Source organism: Clytia hemisphaerica, unplaced genomic scaffold, assembly GCF_902728285.1.
Source record: "Clytia hemisphaerica strain Z4C2 unplaced genomic scaffold, Clytia hemisphaerica genome assembly, whole genome shotgun sequence".
NCBI lineage: Eukaryota > Metazoa > Cnidaria > Hydrozoa > Leptothecata > Clytiidae > Clytia > Clytia hemisphaerica.
Window position 1 is genome coordinate 510,400 of NW_027104248.1, and position 16,956 is coordinate 527,355.

General features: G+C 36.4%; 2 protein-coding genes across 3 annotated transcripts in view; one reads left to right on the top strand and one right to left on the bottom strand.

Moving 5' to 3' along the window:
* LOC136816445 (lisH domain-containing protein ARMC9-like) overlaps positions 1-16,956 on the top strand; it is a 42,503-nt gene that overhangs the window by 20,163 nt on the left and 5,384 nt on the right. For both annotated transcript variants that reach the window (XM_067072769.1, XM_067072768.1), the window contains exons 14-20: positions 7,018-7,094; positions 7,389-7,463; positions 7,608-7,695; positions 13,115-13,176; positions 16,065-16,166; positions 16,328-16,375; positions 16,785-16,869. In XM_067072769.1, coding sequence (XP_066928870.1) covers positions 7,018-7,094; positions 7,389-7,463; positions 7,608-7,695; positions 13,115-13,176; positions 16,065-16,166; positions 16,328-16,375; positions 16,785-16,869 — 537 coding nt within the window. The remainder of the gene's footprint in view (positions 1-7,017; positions 7,095-7,388; positions 7,464-7,607; positions 7,696-13,114; positions 13,177-16,064; positions 16,167-16,327; positions 16,376-16,784; positions 16,870-16,956) is intronic.
* On the bottom strand, positions 2,960-5,106 carry LOC136816444 (uncharacterized). Its single transcript, XM_067072767.1, has one exon. The coding sequence runs from the start codon at positions 5,071-5,073 to the stop codon at positions 3,916-3,918; it is 1,158 nt and encodes a 385-aa protein (XP_066928868.1). The 5' UTR covers positions 5,074-5,106; the 3' UTR covers positions 2,960-3,915.

Genomic DNA, 16,956 nt, shown 5'->3' on the forward strand with positions numbered 1-16,956 from the left:
AAATACAGTATTATGGTTAAAATAACCCACATGGTATAATATAAGCGTTGCAAATATAAACATTAGTGTACACAATTAATGTACCCAATTATAAACATGGAACCTCAGTCCTTTTACAACTTTATACATAGATAATCGCTTTGCACATAATATTAAGCAAAAAACACCAATTTATCGTTCTAATAACTGAGTCCCCAGATTTTGTTTAATAGGGAGCTGATAGTGTTCTCTAAATATACTTTTTGACTTCCAACCTGCCGCCTTTTGGATATCCTTTATAGATAAGCCCAGATTATTGGCCTTGCTGGTGGATGCTTTTCGTAACGAATGGTTTGCGTAGACTGTTACATCAATCCCTGCTTCCAACATAAACGATTTGATGTAGCGCGTAATGGTTGATTTTCCCACAGGTTGGTGAGGGTACGCATACGAAAGAAAAAGTTCCTGTGGATTTCCCTCCAGGTTCTCCCTGATATATTTTGTTCTGTCCAGATACTCTTCCAAACAGTCAACCACGCATAGTTTTTTGTTACTAAAACGTTCAAACCGAAGAGGTTCTTGGTGATGACCAGGTTTTGTTTGCTTCAGAGCTTCGGGAATGAAAAAGGTGTATACATCCTTCGTGTAGGACATACAGTCTAGACGTAACATTGGCATAGTTTGGCCACGTTGGCCACTGAGGAGCATCATCAATGTTGCCACCTTTTTGACAAGTGTCTCTAGCATCAGGTGTTTATTTTCAGGAAACGTCTCCAAGAATGTCAATATAACATCAGGATCATAAATTTCTGTGTACCTTGGTAATTGCGGTTTCAGACGAAATACTCCTTTGAGAAACTTTGTTACCCTGGGGTCCTTCCCAAACGTTGTGCCTTCCTCTTTCTGGAGCACTGCAGATAGAGCAGATCTTGCAGCTGCAATATATCCATACTTCTCTCCCTTTTTATACAATTGTGACAAGAATTCGACACCGTTGTCATATTTGCAATTATATGGATCAATTTTACGTTTATGGCAGAAATCCATCCACTTGGATAGGTAAACATTATAACTCGATTGTGTACTCTTTGCCCAAGATGCTAGCATGACGTCACAAACTTCAGGTGTCACACCAATCTTCTGCACTGCCTTTAATAGGCAATTCTCCTTGCTGGTAGCCTAAAATGAACAGTAGTTGTAGTAAATCAGGAAATTCTTTTATCATGTTTAGAGAAGCACTGCTACTAAGGCAAGTGTTTTCCATAAAGGATGTCTCTTTGGTTTTACAGGAAGCAAAAGTAAGTCTGAACTTGGTTCCAGTCTTATTACTTTAAATGCAGCTTCCATAACTTGGTTATACCAAGGCTGATTTGGCCAATCAGGTACTACCAGGATACCATGTGCTTTGTCAAAACACATCTTTTGGAAAACTTTAGATATGCAGTTAAATGGAGGAAATGCATACATTACTTCACCTCCCCAGTTAACAGTAAAAGCATTGACCAGAATACATTCAGGGTCAGGTCTATAAGAGCAAAATTTTTGCACTTGCTTATTCAACCTGCTTGCAAAAAGGTCAACTGTTGGTGTAGTTTCCAATTCGCTAATGATTTGTACAAAATATTTTGGATTAAGCTGCCATTCGGTCCTCTCTGCACACTCCCTGGACTCTCGATCTGCTTCAACATTCAAGATACCTGGAATGTGCGCAGAGGTTAACCAATTATTTCGATTGAGTGCCCAATCCCAAATATCTTGTGTTACTTCATCCATTTTAATGGATTTCACACTTCCCATCTTGTTTATACTTGATACTGCTGATGTATTATCAACTTTTAGTAAGATATGAACATCTTTGGTACCAGGGCACAGTGATTGAAGAGCAAACAAGGCTGCTTTTAACTCTAGAACATTAATGTGTTCTTCCTGCTCTTCTTCTGAAAATTGCCCCCCTGTCGCTATTCCATTATCAAATGCACCCCATCCTATAGATGAAGCATCTGATGTCATCATGAAATCTGGGTTTCCCCTATGAATTGGTGCATAACTATTCATAATGTTGTCTCTCCACCATTCAATATCAACACAGACATCTACTGGTATTACTACTTTTTTATCAAATCTGCCATAGTTTTCTTTTAAGGCTCTAGTTTTAAAACGCTCTATCTTCCTATAATGTAATGGGCTATTCCAAAAATAGTCTGTACCCCCTATGTTGAGGAGGTGTGACGTCCAGGGTGGTATGGAAAATAAAAAATCCAGGGTGGTCCAGTTTTTCGAGTGTAAAAATCCAGGGTGGTCTGGTTTTTTGAGTGTAAAAATCCAGGGTGGTTACCATCTATTGAGGAGGAAAAATCCAGGGTGGTTATTAAAACAAGGTAAAAAATCCAGGGTGGTCATTAAAATAAACTCAAAAATCCAGGGTGGTCAGTAAAACGAGGTAAAAAATCCAGGGAAGTCAGTAAAATGAGGTCAAAAATCCAGGGTGGTCAGTAAAACGAGGTAAAAAATCCAGGGTGGTCAGTAAAACGAGGTAAAAATCCAAAGGGGTCAGTAAAATGAGGTAAAAAATCCAGGGTGGTCAGTAAAATAAACTCAAAAATCCAGGTTGGTCAGTAAAACGAGGTAAAAAATCCAGGGTGGTCAGTAAAATGAGCTCAAAAATCCAGCATGGTCAGTAGAAAAAGGTTGAAAATCCAAGATCCTAGTCTGACTGTGGGACTGCAGAACTATATGTTGAGGAGAAAAATCCAGGGTAGTCTAAAAAATTGAGAAGAAAGCTGTCTAGTGTTAGAAAAATCCAAGGGGTTGTGGGACTGCAGAACTATATGTTGAGGAGGTAAAATCCAGGGTAGTCTAAAAAATGAGAAAAAATCCAGGGAGGTCTTGAAAATTTGAAAAAAAATCCAGGGTGTCACTTTCCCCGAAAAAGACCTCCTCAACATAGGGGGTACAAATTTTTTCTGAAATAGCCCAATCTTCCACAAGGAACAGCAAGAAAACTACTGGCAAAAATACCAAGAAGCCTAGCCACTTCTCTTATTGTGACCTCCCCCTGTTGAAGTAAGTAATCACAGAACACCTTGATCTTTTCTTTCTTAGCTTTGGTTAGTGACACTGTCATTGACTCACTATCAATGATATGTCCAAGAAATTCTAGCGACGTAGTCGGGACAAATACTGACTTTTCTGGGTGGATGACAAATCCCAATTCATCTAAGAGTGTAACTATTCGATCAATATTTAATAGACATTGGTTAAAGCTTTTATTCATAGTTATCAAGTCATCAATGTAATCTGCGATGGTAATCTTTTCCTTACGCAATGTTGCTAAAGGTGGTTTCATCACCTTTGTAAACTTACGTGGCCCTTCGGTATATCCATCAGGTAGAACTGTATACTTGAATAATTTGTTATTATTCTTCAACTTTAGGTATTTCTGATGTTGATTTTGAATTGGTATACTGTAGTATGCATCTTTAATGTCTAATTTTGACATGTACATGTTTGGTCTTATCATACACAGTATTGATGATAATGTATGCATTTTAAATTTCCTCTTTTCAATTGAGAAATTTAACCTCTTAAGGTTCAGAATAAACCGATGTCCCCCATCACTTTTTGGGGTTAAGAATGTAGGAGAAATAACCTCCCCAGGTTCATGCTCGCACTCTATTAATACTCCCTTCGACACAAGTTTTTTGACTTCGTCTTCTTTTTGGTGATCATTCTTTTTGTCTATTGGGTAGGTCACACTGGTATTTGGCATTTCATCAATCGGTATTGGCATGCCTGACACAGTCTCGAGTACCTCTTTATCAGAGGTAATATTTTTCCAGGACTGCATGTGATCTTTCAATTGTCCTGCTTTAAACTGTTTCACTTTAAATGTTAAGTATGACTTTACTTGTTCAATTTTTCTTACCTGTGTTCTTGTTAATTCTTCTTGGTGCGGTATTTCTTGTCCTGTTGGTACTTCTGGTTTGGGTATTTCTTCTTGTCTTTGTAATGTTCTTGCGGCTTGTTCTCCTTGTATTCCACATTTCTTTGCCCGTATGTCCTCTTCTGGGTCTTTGAAGAGGAATGGAAGTTTTTTGGTTCCTCAAACTTTCTTTTTGTGCTCAGTAAGGCACATAAGTTGTTTTCCTTCTTCAACTTTTCCAACTTTTCACAAAGACCAGACCCAAATAACAGTTCTGATGTTTCATCAGCCTCTGATGCCAACTTTTTGTATTCTCTTGGGAGGGTAGGTTTGATAAAGTCTCTCCTGACCTGGTTTAGTTGTTGTGAAACATTACCAGCAAGTGTCATTGAATCTTTCAGCTCAGTCAAGGCCTCCTTTATTTCCTTTGGCATCTTTTCTTTGAAAAGTCCTGTTAGGGTTGAGGCTGCTCTTAGCATTTTTGTTGTTGCTGCTGAATGAATACTTTGAGCATGTTGGAGCTTGAAATCAGTTGACCTATTGAATGTCCCCATTTTTGACCAGATTTCACTATTCACTTTCTTGGACATCAGGAATTCGCAGTTTGATGGTATTACTGCCTGTTCCAATTTCTTTTTCAAACTTTCCTGCTTTAGAGGACGACTCCAGAATATTTTTGCTGCACCAGCAATTGATGAGGTGATTTCCGGGCCAGTAGCCTGGTTTGTGGCAACATAATCATCTGTCGCCTCGTTCCAGTACATTTGACTAGGCTCCTCTGTATCGGATGCTTTTGAGGGAGACTTACCACTTTTTGTTGATCCATTTCCACCATGAGAACTGGATTGTTGGTTTGATTTGGTAATAGTAGATGTTTCAGTAGAAGGATAACTTTTGTCACCAAGGTCCACAGATCCAAACCATCTATTTGATCCGGCTATGGATATGGTGTCTTCAGCAGGCGGAGTCAATTTTATGACATTAGGGCCTGTTTCTGAAACATTATTTTCTACTGGTGGCGGGGCCATATTGGCATTGGGCCGATGAACAAGCATGTTCACTATTTTCACTAGCTCATTGATTTGTTGTTGTTGTGGTTCTTGAGCCTGTCTGATTTCATCTCTCAAGGTGTTAGTTATTTGTGACAAGTCTATATCAAAAGGCGTTGCCATTCCTGCTGGTGCTTGTTGTCTCCTTAACAACAAGTCCTCTCCGCTGTTATTCATTCCAGCTTTACTCAAGAGTGGATCCAACTCTGAGTTTATCATATTTTATCTTTCTAAAAACAAACTTTCTAAGGGAAAACACACAATATTTTAGATATATACTTATCTTATCATCTGTTTTTTCATTTGCCTCTTCTTCTTCGTGCAGTCGCGTTTTTAGACGGAAACGAAATAGGGCGTTTTTACGGAATCGGATCTCATTTGAATATCTTGGATCACAGGCTAATTGTTATCTCATTTCTTTTGTTTGAAATGTTTTCGTATGTATTTAACGATCGTATTTATTAATGACGTTCGAATTCTTTTCAAAACAAAACAAGTCTCTTTTATAGAAAAGAACATTTTAAATGTAAATCAAAACATAAAAATTAAATAGTTTGTCGAACGATAACAGCATTCAAAGGGCGATAAAAAGCAAGAGAAGAAATTAGTCCATCTCTTTCTTCATATAAAAACATTCAAGTGGTTGATACTGTTAAAAACTGTGTACGTCATTTTACATGTTTAAATTCGAAAAGTTATGACAACTGTTTAAAAAAAGCAATTTAGAATTGAATTATTATTTATCTTTTTAAATCTGATAAAAACAAAGTTGCACTATTCTTTGTGGCTTTCCCGCTTTTTCCCGAATTGTCATTTCTACATTTCACTCCTCTTTACCATGACATTTTCTCAAAATATTGTCGAAAACTGGACGGCGTATTTAATGCGAGCAAAGCGAGAAAAAGACCTCCGGGGGAGGACTTTGAAGATCTCTTTTTATTCATTTATTCATTTTTTTTTAAGCCAGCTTCAACATCCAAAGGACTTTTAGTGCGTTCAGCTACAGCTTAACCGGCGTGCGACGCCGGGTACCGGCTAGTTTGTATATAACAATTTTTCGTTTTGTAAAAGTTTCACATTTTCTTGGTTCTGAGACCTCAATATGCCATGCCGATTGTAGTTATGAAATGTGAATAGTTTCGCACTAATTATATTCAGTGAACTATAACTAAAAAGTAAATGAGACGGAGATGGCTGTTAATGTTCGGTTTCATGTCTTGAGCGAAACATTCATAGCTGCATACTTCCAAAAGATCTTTTATGAACAACTTGTTACAAAACTTGGCCTCTTTCCATTACAGCTTTCTTCACAAGATGATTTCATAAGGTCAACAGAATTTCAACAGAAAATATTTTGGTGAACTTGAGACTTGAGATCTTCACTTTCTTTTTGGACCTACCTCCGGGTGCCCCGGTGGAGGTCCTATGAATTAACCTCTGTCTGTTCGTCCGTTCGTTCGTTCGTTCGTCTGTTACCAGCTTTTCTCGAGATTGGCTCATTAGTTTTTTCTGATTTTTTGCACACCGGAAAAACCGGTTTTTTGGCATTTTCTCGAGATTTTATCATTAGTTTTTTCTGATTTTTTGCTCAAAGATGCGTGTTAACAATGCCCTAAACATGGCCGAGTCCGATTTTTCAGAAAAATTTTTTTCCGGTGGAAAATGCCTGAAATATGCCGGAAATCGCCGTTTTTCTAGATTTTCATTGGACTTTTTCCTTATAATTGGTTGTTTTTTCATTCAAAAACATTATTGATAGCAATGCCCACCATCGAGCATGTTTCAATTTTCAATAAAATTGATTTTTGAAGCCGGAACTATTTTAAAAATCGCCGGAACAACCTTTTTTCGCCGGAAAGACAGTATTTCTTGAATTTCTTTATTTTTGCAGATTTTCATTGGATTTTTTCCTTATATTTCTATATTTTTCACTACACAAAAACATTATTGATAACAATGCTCACCATGATTCAATTATTTTTTTTCATTTTTCTTTTCACATTGCTATCTAACTTTCATCATCAGGTAGGTCCATTCAGCATATAGCTTGTTTTTTCTGTTTCACAGGAAAGAAGAGATGCTGTTTTCAACCGAAAAAAGTCCTCAAATTGTTATCCGATTTGCTCGGCTTCGATAACGTTGAGGTAATTTCTCCATGGCTTTCTTTCCTGGATTATATCTAGTTATTGAGTGACAAAGTTAGGCTGCTTGCATCCACTAACGGATTCGTGCTCCTCATAGATATACTACCTGAGGTTTTGTAGAGGTCTGTGATTCAGACTATGAAAAAGTGGGCTCGGATATTCATGAGTAAGAAGTGTTTTAATAACATTCCGTCAAGGATATTTAAAAAACTGGTCAACACGTCCCAGTCTACCTTAGATATTTTCTTAGAAAATCAACGTTCTCATTCCCGGCATTCTCTTTTTCATTTTCAGATTCGCCCTTATATCAATGGGACATTATACAGCATCTTATCTTTGCCATCATTGCGTGAAACTGCTATTTCTATGGTAAGGTTATCAAGTTGCTACGTTTTTTATGAATGTACATGATCATGTAAAAAGCTCAAACGACCAGACCTTAACGTGAAATAATTTCTTGAGAATTGGTTGTTTACTTATTCATTCCTGTTCTCCTTTACTTTCTCTCACCAGGGTTATGAAGACATTCTGAAGGAGTATTTATTTGACCAATCACACGACGAGAGGCAACTCAATTTCATCATCAAACAACTCAATACATGTAAGACATTTTTCGTGTATTTATTGGTAAGCCCCGGTGACCCTTCAAATCCCTTTCACGATTTTTTTCCCGGTGGTCGTCGTCAAGACTTTCAAGTTTGAATCCGATTTCGGATTATTTTCGGAAAATAAGTTATCGGGAAAACTTTGGCGCGAATAATATTCTTGGAAGAGAAAAGAAACACATGACTTCATTAAAAGATTTGCGCATAATAATAAAAGAACACTATAATTAAAAAGAAGAAAGTGAAAAATGATTTTTTTGTTTATTCAATAAATTGAAAGAAGCTATTGCATTGTAAATAAACCAGCCGAGGCTGGAAGGTCAGCCAAAAGAGCTAAGAGAGTTAGATGGGGTTAGAGGGTCAAAGGGGTGAAAGGGATAATTTTGATGAGATGCGAGCAAATGTTCGATCAGCGTTCGATACAATTTTTTTTTTTTTTTTTTTTTTTTTTTTTATCTATAGTATAGTAACACGAACAAATAGTACAAATCTAAAGGTTCCTATCCTCCCGCAAAAGGACCACCAGATCATACCGCCAGGAGGAAGGAACCCCAAATGAGCTTACAAAATGAGCAATAAAGACTAAGAAATGAAATATATATAAAAAGAAAATAAACCAGCTGCGCTGGAAGCTCCGGCTTAAGAGATTAAAAGATGTGAAAGATGAGCTTAAAAAGTTCAAAATTGGAGCTAAAGGAGATAAACATTTAAAAGTGAATATTTCCAAGTTGTTATAAATTTTTTTTTTCTAAACTTGCCAATAGCAAAGCCATGATGCGCCGTTGATTTGATTGTCCGGATAAAATTTTGGGGAGAAAAATAGCCTAAATTAGAGGCCACGGCTTTTAGCTAAGCATTATTTTTTCTGTTGGGATAATACTTGGAGGAGAGTAGGATAAACCAAATAAAATGGTACAATAGTGTGTATGTAATAAATAGTGGTATATTTGGAAAAAAACCTGTTTCGGGTTTGAAAAATCTTTAAAAGAAATGGTCGCCCCAGCCAATGAAATTACGATAAAGTCCAAAAAATATAATTTTCAGTTATAACGCTGTGAAAATTTCTCTGATCTTGTTCAAATTTACACAGGAATTGTGTTTTAGTATCCTTTACTGAATTCTCATAGTGATATGTTTGTAAAACATCTGTGTCGGGTTTGAAAAATCAAAAGGAACGGTCGCCAGCCGCGATGAAATTACGACAAAGTCCAAATAAAAACGATCATTTTCAGCTATAACACTGTGAAAATTTCTCCAATCTTGTTCAAATTTTCACAGGAATTGTGTTTTAGTATCCTTTACTGAATTCTCATAGTGATATGTTTGTAAAAAATATGTGTCAGGTTTGAAAAATCAAAAGGAACGGTCGCCAGCCGCGATGAAATTACGACAAAGTCCAAAAACGATCATTTTCAGCCATAACACTGTGAAAATTTCTCCAATCTTGTTCAAATTTTCACAGGAATTGTGTTTTAGTATCCTTTACTGAATTCTCATAGTGATATGTTTGTAAAAAATCTGTGTCGGGTTTGAAAAATTAAAAGGAACGGTTGCAAGCCGCGATGAAATTACGACAAAGTCCAAAAACAATCATTTTCAGCCATAATACTGTGAAAATTTCTCCATTCTTGTTCAAATTTACACAGGAATTGTGTTTCAGTATCCTTTATTGAATAGACCTTTTTTTAAAGAGGCAACCCTGTTGAATAATTATGTAGTCCAGCATAAAAACAATGATACAGCCATGCATAATTACTGTTTCATGCATATTATAATAATTATAATCATTGTTTTTTTTGCTGGACTACATAATTATTCAACAGGGTGGCCTCATTAAAAAAAGGTCTATTCTCATAGTGATATGTTTGCAAAAAATATGTGTCGGGTTTGAAGAATCAAAAGGAACGGTCGCTAGTCAACAATGATGAATACAAAACAGGATCATTTTACATCATTTTCAGCCGCACACATAACACCACAAAAACTACTCAGATCGTTTTCAAATTTGCACTGTAACGTTGTAATTTTAGTATTCTCTTTTAAATTCCAATGGATGGGTGTTTGAAAGTTTCATTGTCAAGTTAGAATACCTACAGGGTTTTATGGTTTTGTTAGCCATATGCAAGATTTAAGCACTCGATCAGCTGACGATTCATGGCCAAAATTTCTCCAAAGTCTTTCCACATTGTTAGAGAGCCAGTGCAGTATGCATCAAACTTCACATAAATCATGTCCAAAACATCATGAATAATGATGAAATTGATCAATTTTCACTGAGATTTGCCAGTATTTGCTACACAGTCAGCTAGTCCACTTTCGGCAGCCATCTTTTTCTTAAATACTTTCGGCCAATCAAATCACATTATCATTGGATTTGGAATCAGATAATCCGTTTTTATTAAATCGGGATAGATCATCGGATTAGATAAACAAACAAAAAATGTCTTGACCGTCGTCGTCGGACGAGAGAGAATTTAAGGCTCCTAGGCCGGAGCAAAAAACAACAAAAACTAACTACAGAAAATAATTGATAACAAAAAGAAAAATAAACAAAAAGAGCTAGGAGAGCACTTGGAGCATAAGACTAGAATAACGGTCCCCCAAAACGTCCAGTATCGCACATGAATGAAAACTGTATATATATCAATATAATTGATCAAATTCCAAAGACCATTTGTCATAATTTTCCAAGTCCAATAATAGGAGATGTGATCGTCATCATTTGGTTACCGTCATCTGACCGACCCTGATTTACGGTCAGCAGGTATAGTCTGTAAGTCTGAAAGCGTTTCCGCTCCTTTGCTGGATTCCCACTGTCAACCTCTGCACTCTCTGTGTTTACAAGTCTTCAAATCGAAGTAACGAGCTGCGTGCTAATGGAGAGTAAACCGAAAACTACTTTATCCACGGTTGACGGTTTCTCAATTTCTAATTCGGACCAGTCCACGCGGATTCCCTTTCAACAAGATGTAGCTGCTTCATTAACAGAAAAATATTTTCGACCGACCGACCGAACGACCCACCTTTTTAAAGTAGAAATGATGGGAACCAAACAATTTTTTGCGATCCGCCTTATATAATATGACTGAAGCCACAACCTTGCCGATACACAGGACATTCCGGTGCAGTTTGTCAGGTGCGCAAATATATGGATAAATCACTGAACAAAAGTCCGGTGTAGTGTCTGGTGTACTTTGTTTCCGAGAGAAAAATGTACTGTCAACTGCTCCAACTTGGGACTATATCTTACGCAACATGGGACGGCCATTCCACCACAATTTCACCGAACCTCCAAAGTCATTTGCATTGAGTTTAATGAACCGTGTATTAAAAAATACACAAATTCTCTTTCGCACCAAATAGGCTTTTTAATCGAAATATGAAAAAAATCCGTAGTGGAACACGAGCGAATGTGATATATTTGTATTTGTTATAGACGGGCAGCTGAGGTCACAAAAAAATTGGACGGGGTGCGAAGAATCCCAATTGAAAATATACAACCTAAATATCAACGGGAAGAAGCCATCAACGGGAATACTTATTATCTCATCGGGTGGTTAGGCGACGGGCATTCTCTAATAATTCTCCATTCGGCGTCCGGTCATTTTAAATGGAAACAAAAGTTAAAAAGGGTGCGCTATCAGTGAAAGTTATCGTGACATGTTATGACAGAAAGTATGATTGATAAACTTGGTGGAATTATAAAACAAATTTGTTGTCAAAGAGATTTAACAGTAAGTGAAAATATCAACAAGTCCCATGTTGCGTACACTCGTCCCAAGTTGGAGCAGTTGACGGTACTAGACAGTCCGGTGTAGTCCGGTGTGCACTTTTGAAAATTTAATGAAGAAAACACCAGACAAAAAATAACGCCGGAATGTCCGGTGTATCGGCAGGGTCGTATGAAGACAAACACGTCAAACAAATTTAGACAGTAGCTGTATGTACTTTTGTATACTTTATCAAATTCCAATAACATTATAACACCATCAATCCCCCCTCTAGAGGCAAACAAGAAAAATATGTTTTTATTGCAAAAACTACTGTAATAAAAAGCAACAATAAAAAGTATCAGAAAATTCAACATAAACAAAAACTTGAGCAAAACGGATTTAAACCTTCATAAGATGTAGAAAAAGAATCCCCTTGATGAAAATCATGTGTTTGATTTGCCGAGTTAAAAAAATAAATGACAGAAATTGAAGCTTGCAACAGATTCACACTGGAAATACTTTGGAACAACACTTTATCGACTTATCGCTTGAGCCGCCATCTTGAAACACCACATTATGATCTGTAAAAACAACATACGCTAAAAGTACCCATAAAGTTAACCCGATCGGAAGAAAGTTTAGAAATCAAAGTGAGATCGGGAAATCGGATTTTTTTTTTTTGCCGTCTTATGATGATGGAAGAAAATTTTACCTATTTGAATGCTCAGCTTAGGCTGACCAATAAATAGAGAGTGTAAAAGAAAGTTTTTTATGATTGGTTTTGAAAGTGAGCCTTTCTTGTCTGGAGATTTTTTGTGTGTAAGAAAGGAACGTCTAAGTGTGGTGTAACATAAACTTAGAATCGTCATAACTTTTGATTGAGTTATCGAAACTGGACGGAATTTCCTAAGCAGCTTCCTCAATATAAAATGCGCCCCCATTCATTCACATTATACTAGGTTCAACATGCCATTTAAATCAATCTGAATCAATTGACTATGTGATTAATATTACTAGACAGCAAACCGTGCCCCCGGGGAGGCAAAATAGGGTACGGGGACGTGCCGCTTGTCAGGATTCCTTTTTTAGGCTCTGAAGATATCTGACAGGTTCCCAAATTTACTAATTTTCAGGATGTGTATCTGACAGGGTCGATTTTTTATTATTTTAAAAATTCATATCTGACAGGATCCACTTTTCAAACCCCTGCGGCACGTTTCCGTCGGCCGTCAAGGTCAATGCCCCCCCCCCCGGACCGTGCACACTCAACCACTCAACTATAAACGAGAGGCGGCCTTAACTGGAGAAAAAATAAATAAATCAACATAAAAATGCATATTATAAAGCGGCCGCCTCGGATACTTTCTCAGAGAATAAAGAGCAGGTTTAACTTTAAGACATTCTAACGAAAAGATTTATGTGAAATTCCAAGGATGAAATAATCTATCGCATCTCTGTCTGCTTTGGACAAATTCAACTTTGTGTGAAACTTTTTCTTGTCTGAAGTTCAACCGAGCTTTTTAACCTCTTTGGCTTTAACATCGAATTAGGTTTCTTGGTTGTACTTCCTTCTAATCGTTTTAAGCTTATTGGGCTGACCTTCCAGCGCAGCTGGTTTATTTAACGTTAGGAAAAGCAGCAATCTGTAATTCGTCACAAATGAATTGAATCTCTCTCTCTCTCTCTCTTCTTCTTCTTCCAGCTACACCAACGTCGGACGACGACGTTCAAACTGACGGAGAAGATGACGACGATGATGACGAGGTCAGTTTTTTATTTTCTGACAACTTGGTTTGTAACCTGTTTGTAATTTCCCATTCGTTTATCTTGCACATAACATAAGAAAGACACTCTCTGGTACCAAGTATTCTGGTCAACAACCAGATTTTTCCAGGTGTTTTCTTTTTAAAGGGCTCTTAATATTTTTAATTTCGCATAGCAAAAGTATTACGATAGCCTTTTGCGGCGGTGTAATAAAAAATTTAGAAAACGAAAGTGCTTTAGAACCTTCTCGAACATTCTCGAATATCTTAAAGATTGACTCACTCGCTAAGATAAAATTTAAGGTTTTGTCAGTCTGCAAGTCCAGGTAGACGCAACCAAGCATTTGTAAACATTGCTCGTTTTTAAATATGGTGGTTTTCAGCATGCTGTCAGCTGCTGCTTGTTTGTATTTTTTGTGCTTTTTAGAGTTATTTAAAACGCTTTTATCTCTTTTAGCATAGTATTTTATGTTTGTGTAGTTAGTAAATGCACCAATAAAGTGATATGAATCTTACAATTAAAGAGTTGCTCTTGAACATCACCATATATGCATATCACTACAACAACACAGACAGCAGATGATCTTTTTTACAGGTAGAAATAGGTGTGGGATTAAGTTGTGTATGACAAACTATCAGTTATTAAGTATTTCGAAGAGGATTCTATGGCAGGGGTTATCTGGGGGGTACTTACTTGGGCAATAATCAATAGGTATCGATAATCTAATGACATTAAAAACCAGACCAGGCAGGACCAGGCCAGGATCAATCGAACTTAATGTTTTCCTCTCTGACCCTTTATCAGCGATTTCGATCTTTTATTACTTTATTATTCCCAGGTTTAAGATATTGGAATTAGATGATGGATGTCAACATTAGACAAATTTACGGTATCGATTATGGGAACCAATTGATTATGGTCATTGATGTAGAAATGTACCTGTCGTTTTGTATAAGATTTTTTCTGCACTAAGATCCCTTTGCAACTGTTCTAGCGAAAATAGACCAGCACTTAGGGTTGTTGAAAAACAAACTTCTGAAAGTTAAGCAATTTCATTAAAGATTATCATTATCTTTAGAACCGCTTTCAATCTTATACAAAACAACGATATGAATCCAGGGCAAGCAACAGCAATAAAAAAGTTTTAGCTTTAAGGGAAGGAATTTTTAGGCAGAAAGAAAATTAACCTTAAAGGGATTATTAGATGATTTTTGATATTTGGATTAGAGATACCTTTTATGGTTCTAAGAAACACCTTCAAAGTTTTTGACCCAATTATTTTCCAAAGCTGAAATATTTGACTTTGAATTTTCAAATTTTTACTTGAAAACAATAAAAATTCAAGGTAAAGACTGTGTAAAGACTCATTTTTACACATTTCAAAGTCAAATATCTCAGCTTGGGAAAAAATCGGTTCAAAAGATTTAGAGGTGTCTCTCTGGACCATAAAAGGTATCTCTAAGCCAAATATAAAAAATCATCTGATAAACCCCTTTAAAATTGTCCTGAAATCCCAACTTAATTCCCACCCATTTACAGCCAATCAAAAATATTTCATTTATTTTTTCAAATTTGTGCTTTTTTGAGTCATTTTTCTTATTTAGTAATATATTGCCAAAAATACCCCTTACTGGCAAAATCAAACTCCTGTTTCATATTTTTTTTTCAATGTAACAGCCAAAATAAATGCCTGCAAAGTTAACCTGATAACAGATTGTGTCTTTTCTGGCCCAGTACGCTGAAGCTCTAAAGACGTGGGCGAAAATATACAGTTATACAGAGTTTTTAGCGATCTTTAGAGCTTCAGCGTGTCGCGTTAAGAAAACTCCACAGCTGCTATCAGGTTAGCCAAAGTTGATTGTATTTGATTTTGTTCGATTGAGGTAGTATTGTATCTAATGTCATTAAGGTATGTGGATACTTTACTTTTTAATCATCTTCTCAGGACCCATTTATAAAGTAAAAAGTTATTCATCATCGTTGGAAAGATAATTATTAGGGTTGAATAATCTAGAAGATTAAAAGTTTTTTAAGTACACGTTTTTTTTTATATAAGGAACCTTAACTTTGCTCTGAGCCTGGAGTTCCTTATTTTTACAGAAAATTTCAGCCTCAAAGTTCCTTTTGAGTTCCTTATTTACATAGCTAGTTCAAGTGAAAACTCTTACTTTTACTGTTCCTTAGAACTTATTTTCTTATTCTTAGCCTGAGCAGTTCCTTAACAATTCCTTATTTTTTGGACTACTTTCAGCCTCGAGTTCCTTATAAACGTGTTCCTTATAAAAAAAAAAAACGTGTATTGAGAAATTATATGAAGAAAAGTGAAAGAAGGTTGAAAAAGGAAGATTCTTACTTCTTGCTTGCTATGACCGTTTGAACATAGAGGATTTTGAATCTCTGCACAAATTTTACGTATGTTATATTGAGATAAAAAGTTACGAGCCCTGTGGAGTAGGACGATAACACCCAAAAATGACCAAAATATAGCAAAATATATACTTTGAGCTTTTAAAATTTAGGAAAACTTTCACTTTATGGTCATTTTCGATACGACTTGATTTTCACTTTTTGTGTAGTCCATGTGTGTTTTTTCGCCAGTCAGAGTTTTTTGTCCCCGAGTCACTTCAGATATTTTCTGGCTGGTCTTTTTGATCTTTTTGCATTTCCATCCATATCCAGTGTCTTAATATTTTTCAGATTTTCGTATCTTTCTTGGATAAAAATAGGCCTAAAAGACAGCCAAAAATGACCAAAAATAGCAAGAATAACCAACTTCAGTCGTTTAATATTATTGTTTCATTCTATGATCTATCTATCATCTATGAATAATCGTGCAATGTGCGAAATTTTCGACTCTAAGTCGACTTGTTTCATTCAATTCTCTACAGGAAGGGGACGCTGTGGAAGCCGAACTGGACAAACCAGAAACCATCAGCGCCATGAAAAATGAACAGAGTGGTGAAGATCTCCTCCAACAAAGATACACTAACGTAACAGCAACCTGTCCTTTTTTTTACCTGTGAATATTTGTTGGAAAACGAATTTTATTGTACTTTTAAGAAACCAGCCCCTAGGTGTGAGGTGACCTGTTAACAACAATAAAATATAAAATCTAATAATCTAATAATAATTTATTAAATAATTTTTTCAGTCCATTTCATCGAATTCTCCAAGCAAGAAGCCGAAGAAGATCAAAAGCGTAATTTTTTTATTCGTTTATTTTTTTATTCATTCATTCTTTTTTGTGTGAAATTGTCTTTGTTCAACACAGCACCTATTGAAAAGGTTGGCTTTCGACAATGCCAAATTTTAAACTTTATTCTATAAGAAGCAACCAACAGCATGTTTTCTCCCCAGGGTGAGATACTAGGTTTACGAGATGACGGGTATGTGCCACCTGACTTTTGGCGGTGGGACCTTGGAGGGACTAAACCTGATCCTTAAAGGGATCGAACTAAAGGAAAACCCGAATTTTTTTTAAATCATATGACCCTTCTTGGGACTATTTTGCTTGAAATTTTGAAGGTCGAAAAGGTTGCCCTTAAGGGTGGCGCATACCCGTACCCTCCTTTTTCCTAAGTGATTCCCACCGGGTTTTTGCCTTTCAGTCTTTAGATCCCGATTTACCGTACACGCGACCGCTCACACCTGCATCCAGAGCTCAAAACAGATCTTCAATCAATAACCAATCTAGTAAGTCGATTAATAGATCAAATTTTGCTGCACCTTAATAAATTGGAATTCATCAAAGTAAGGTTTTAGAAATGTGTACGTTTTTCA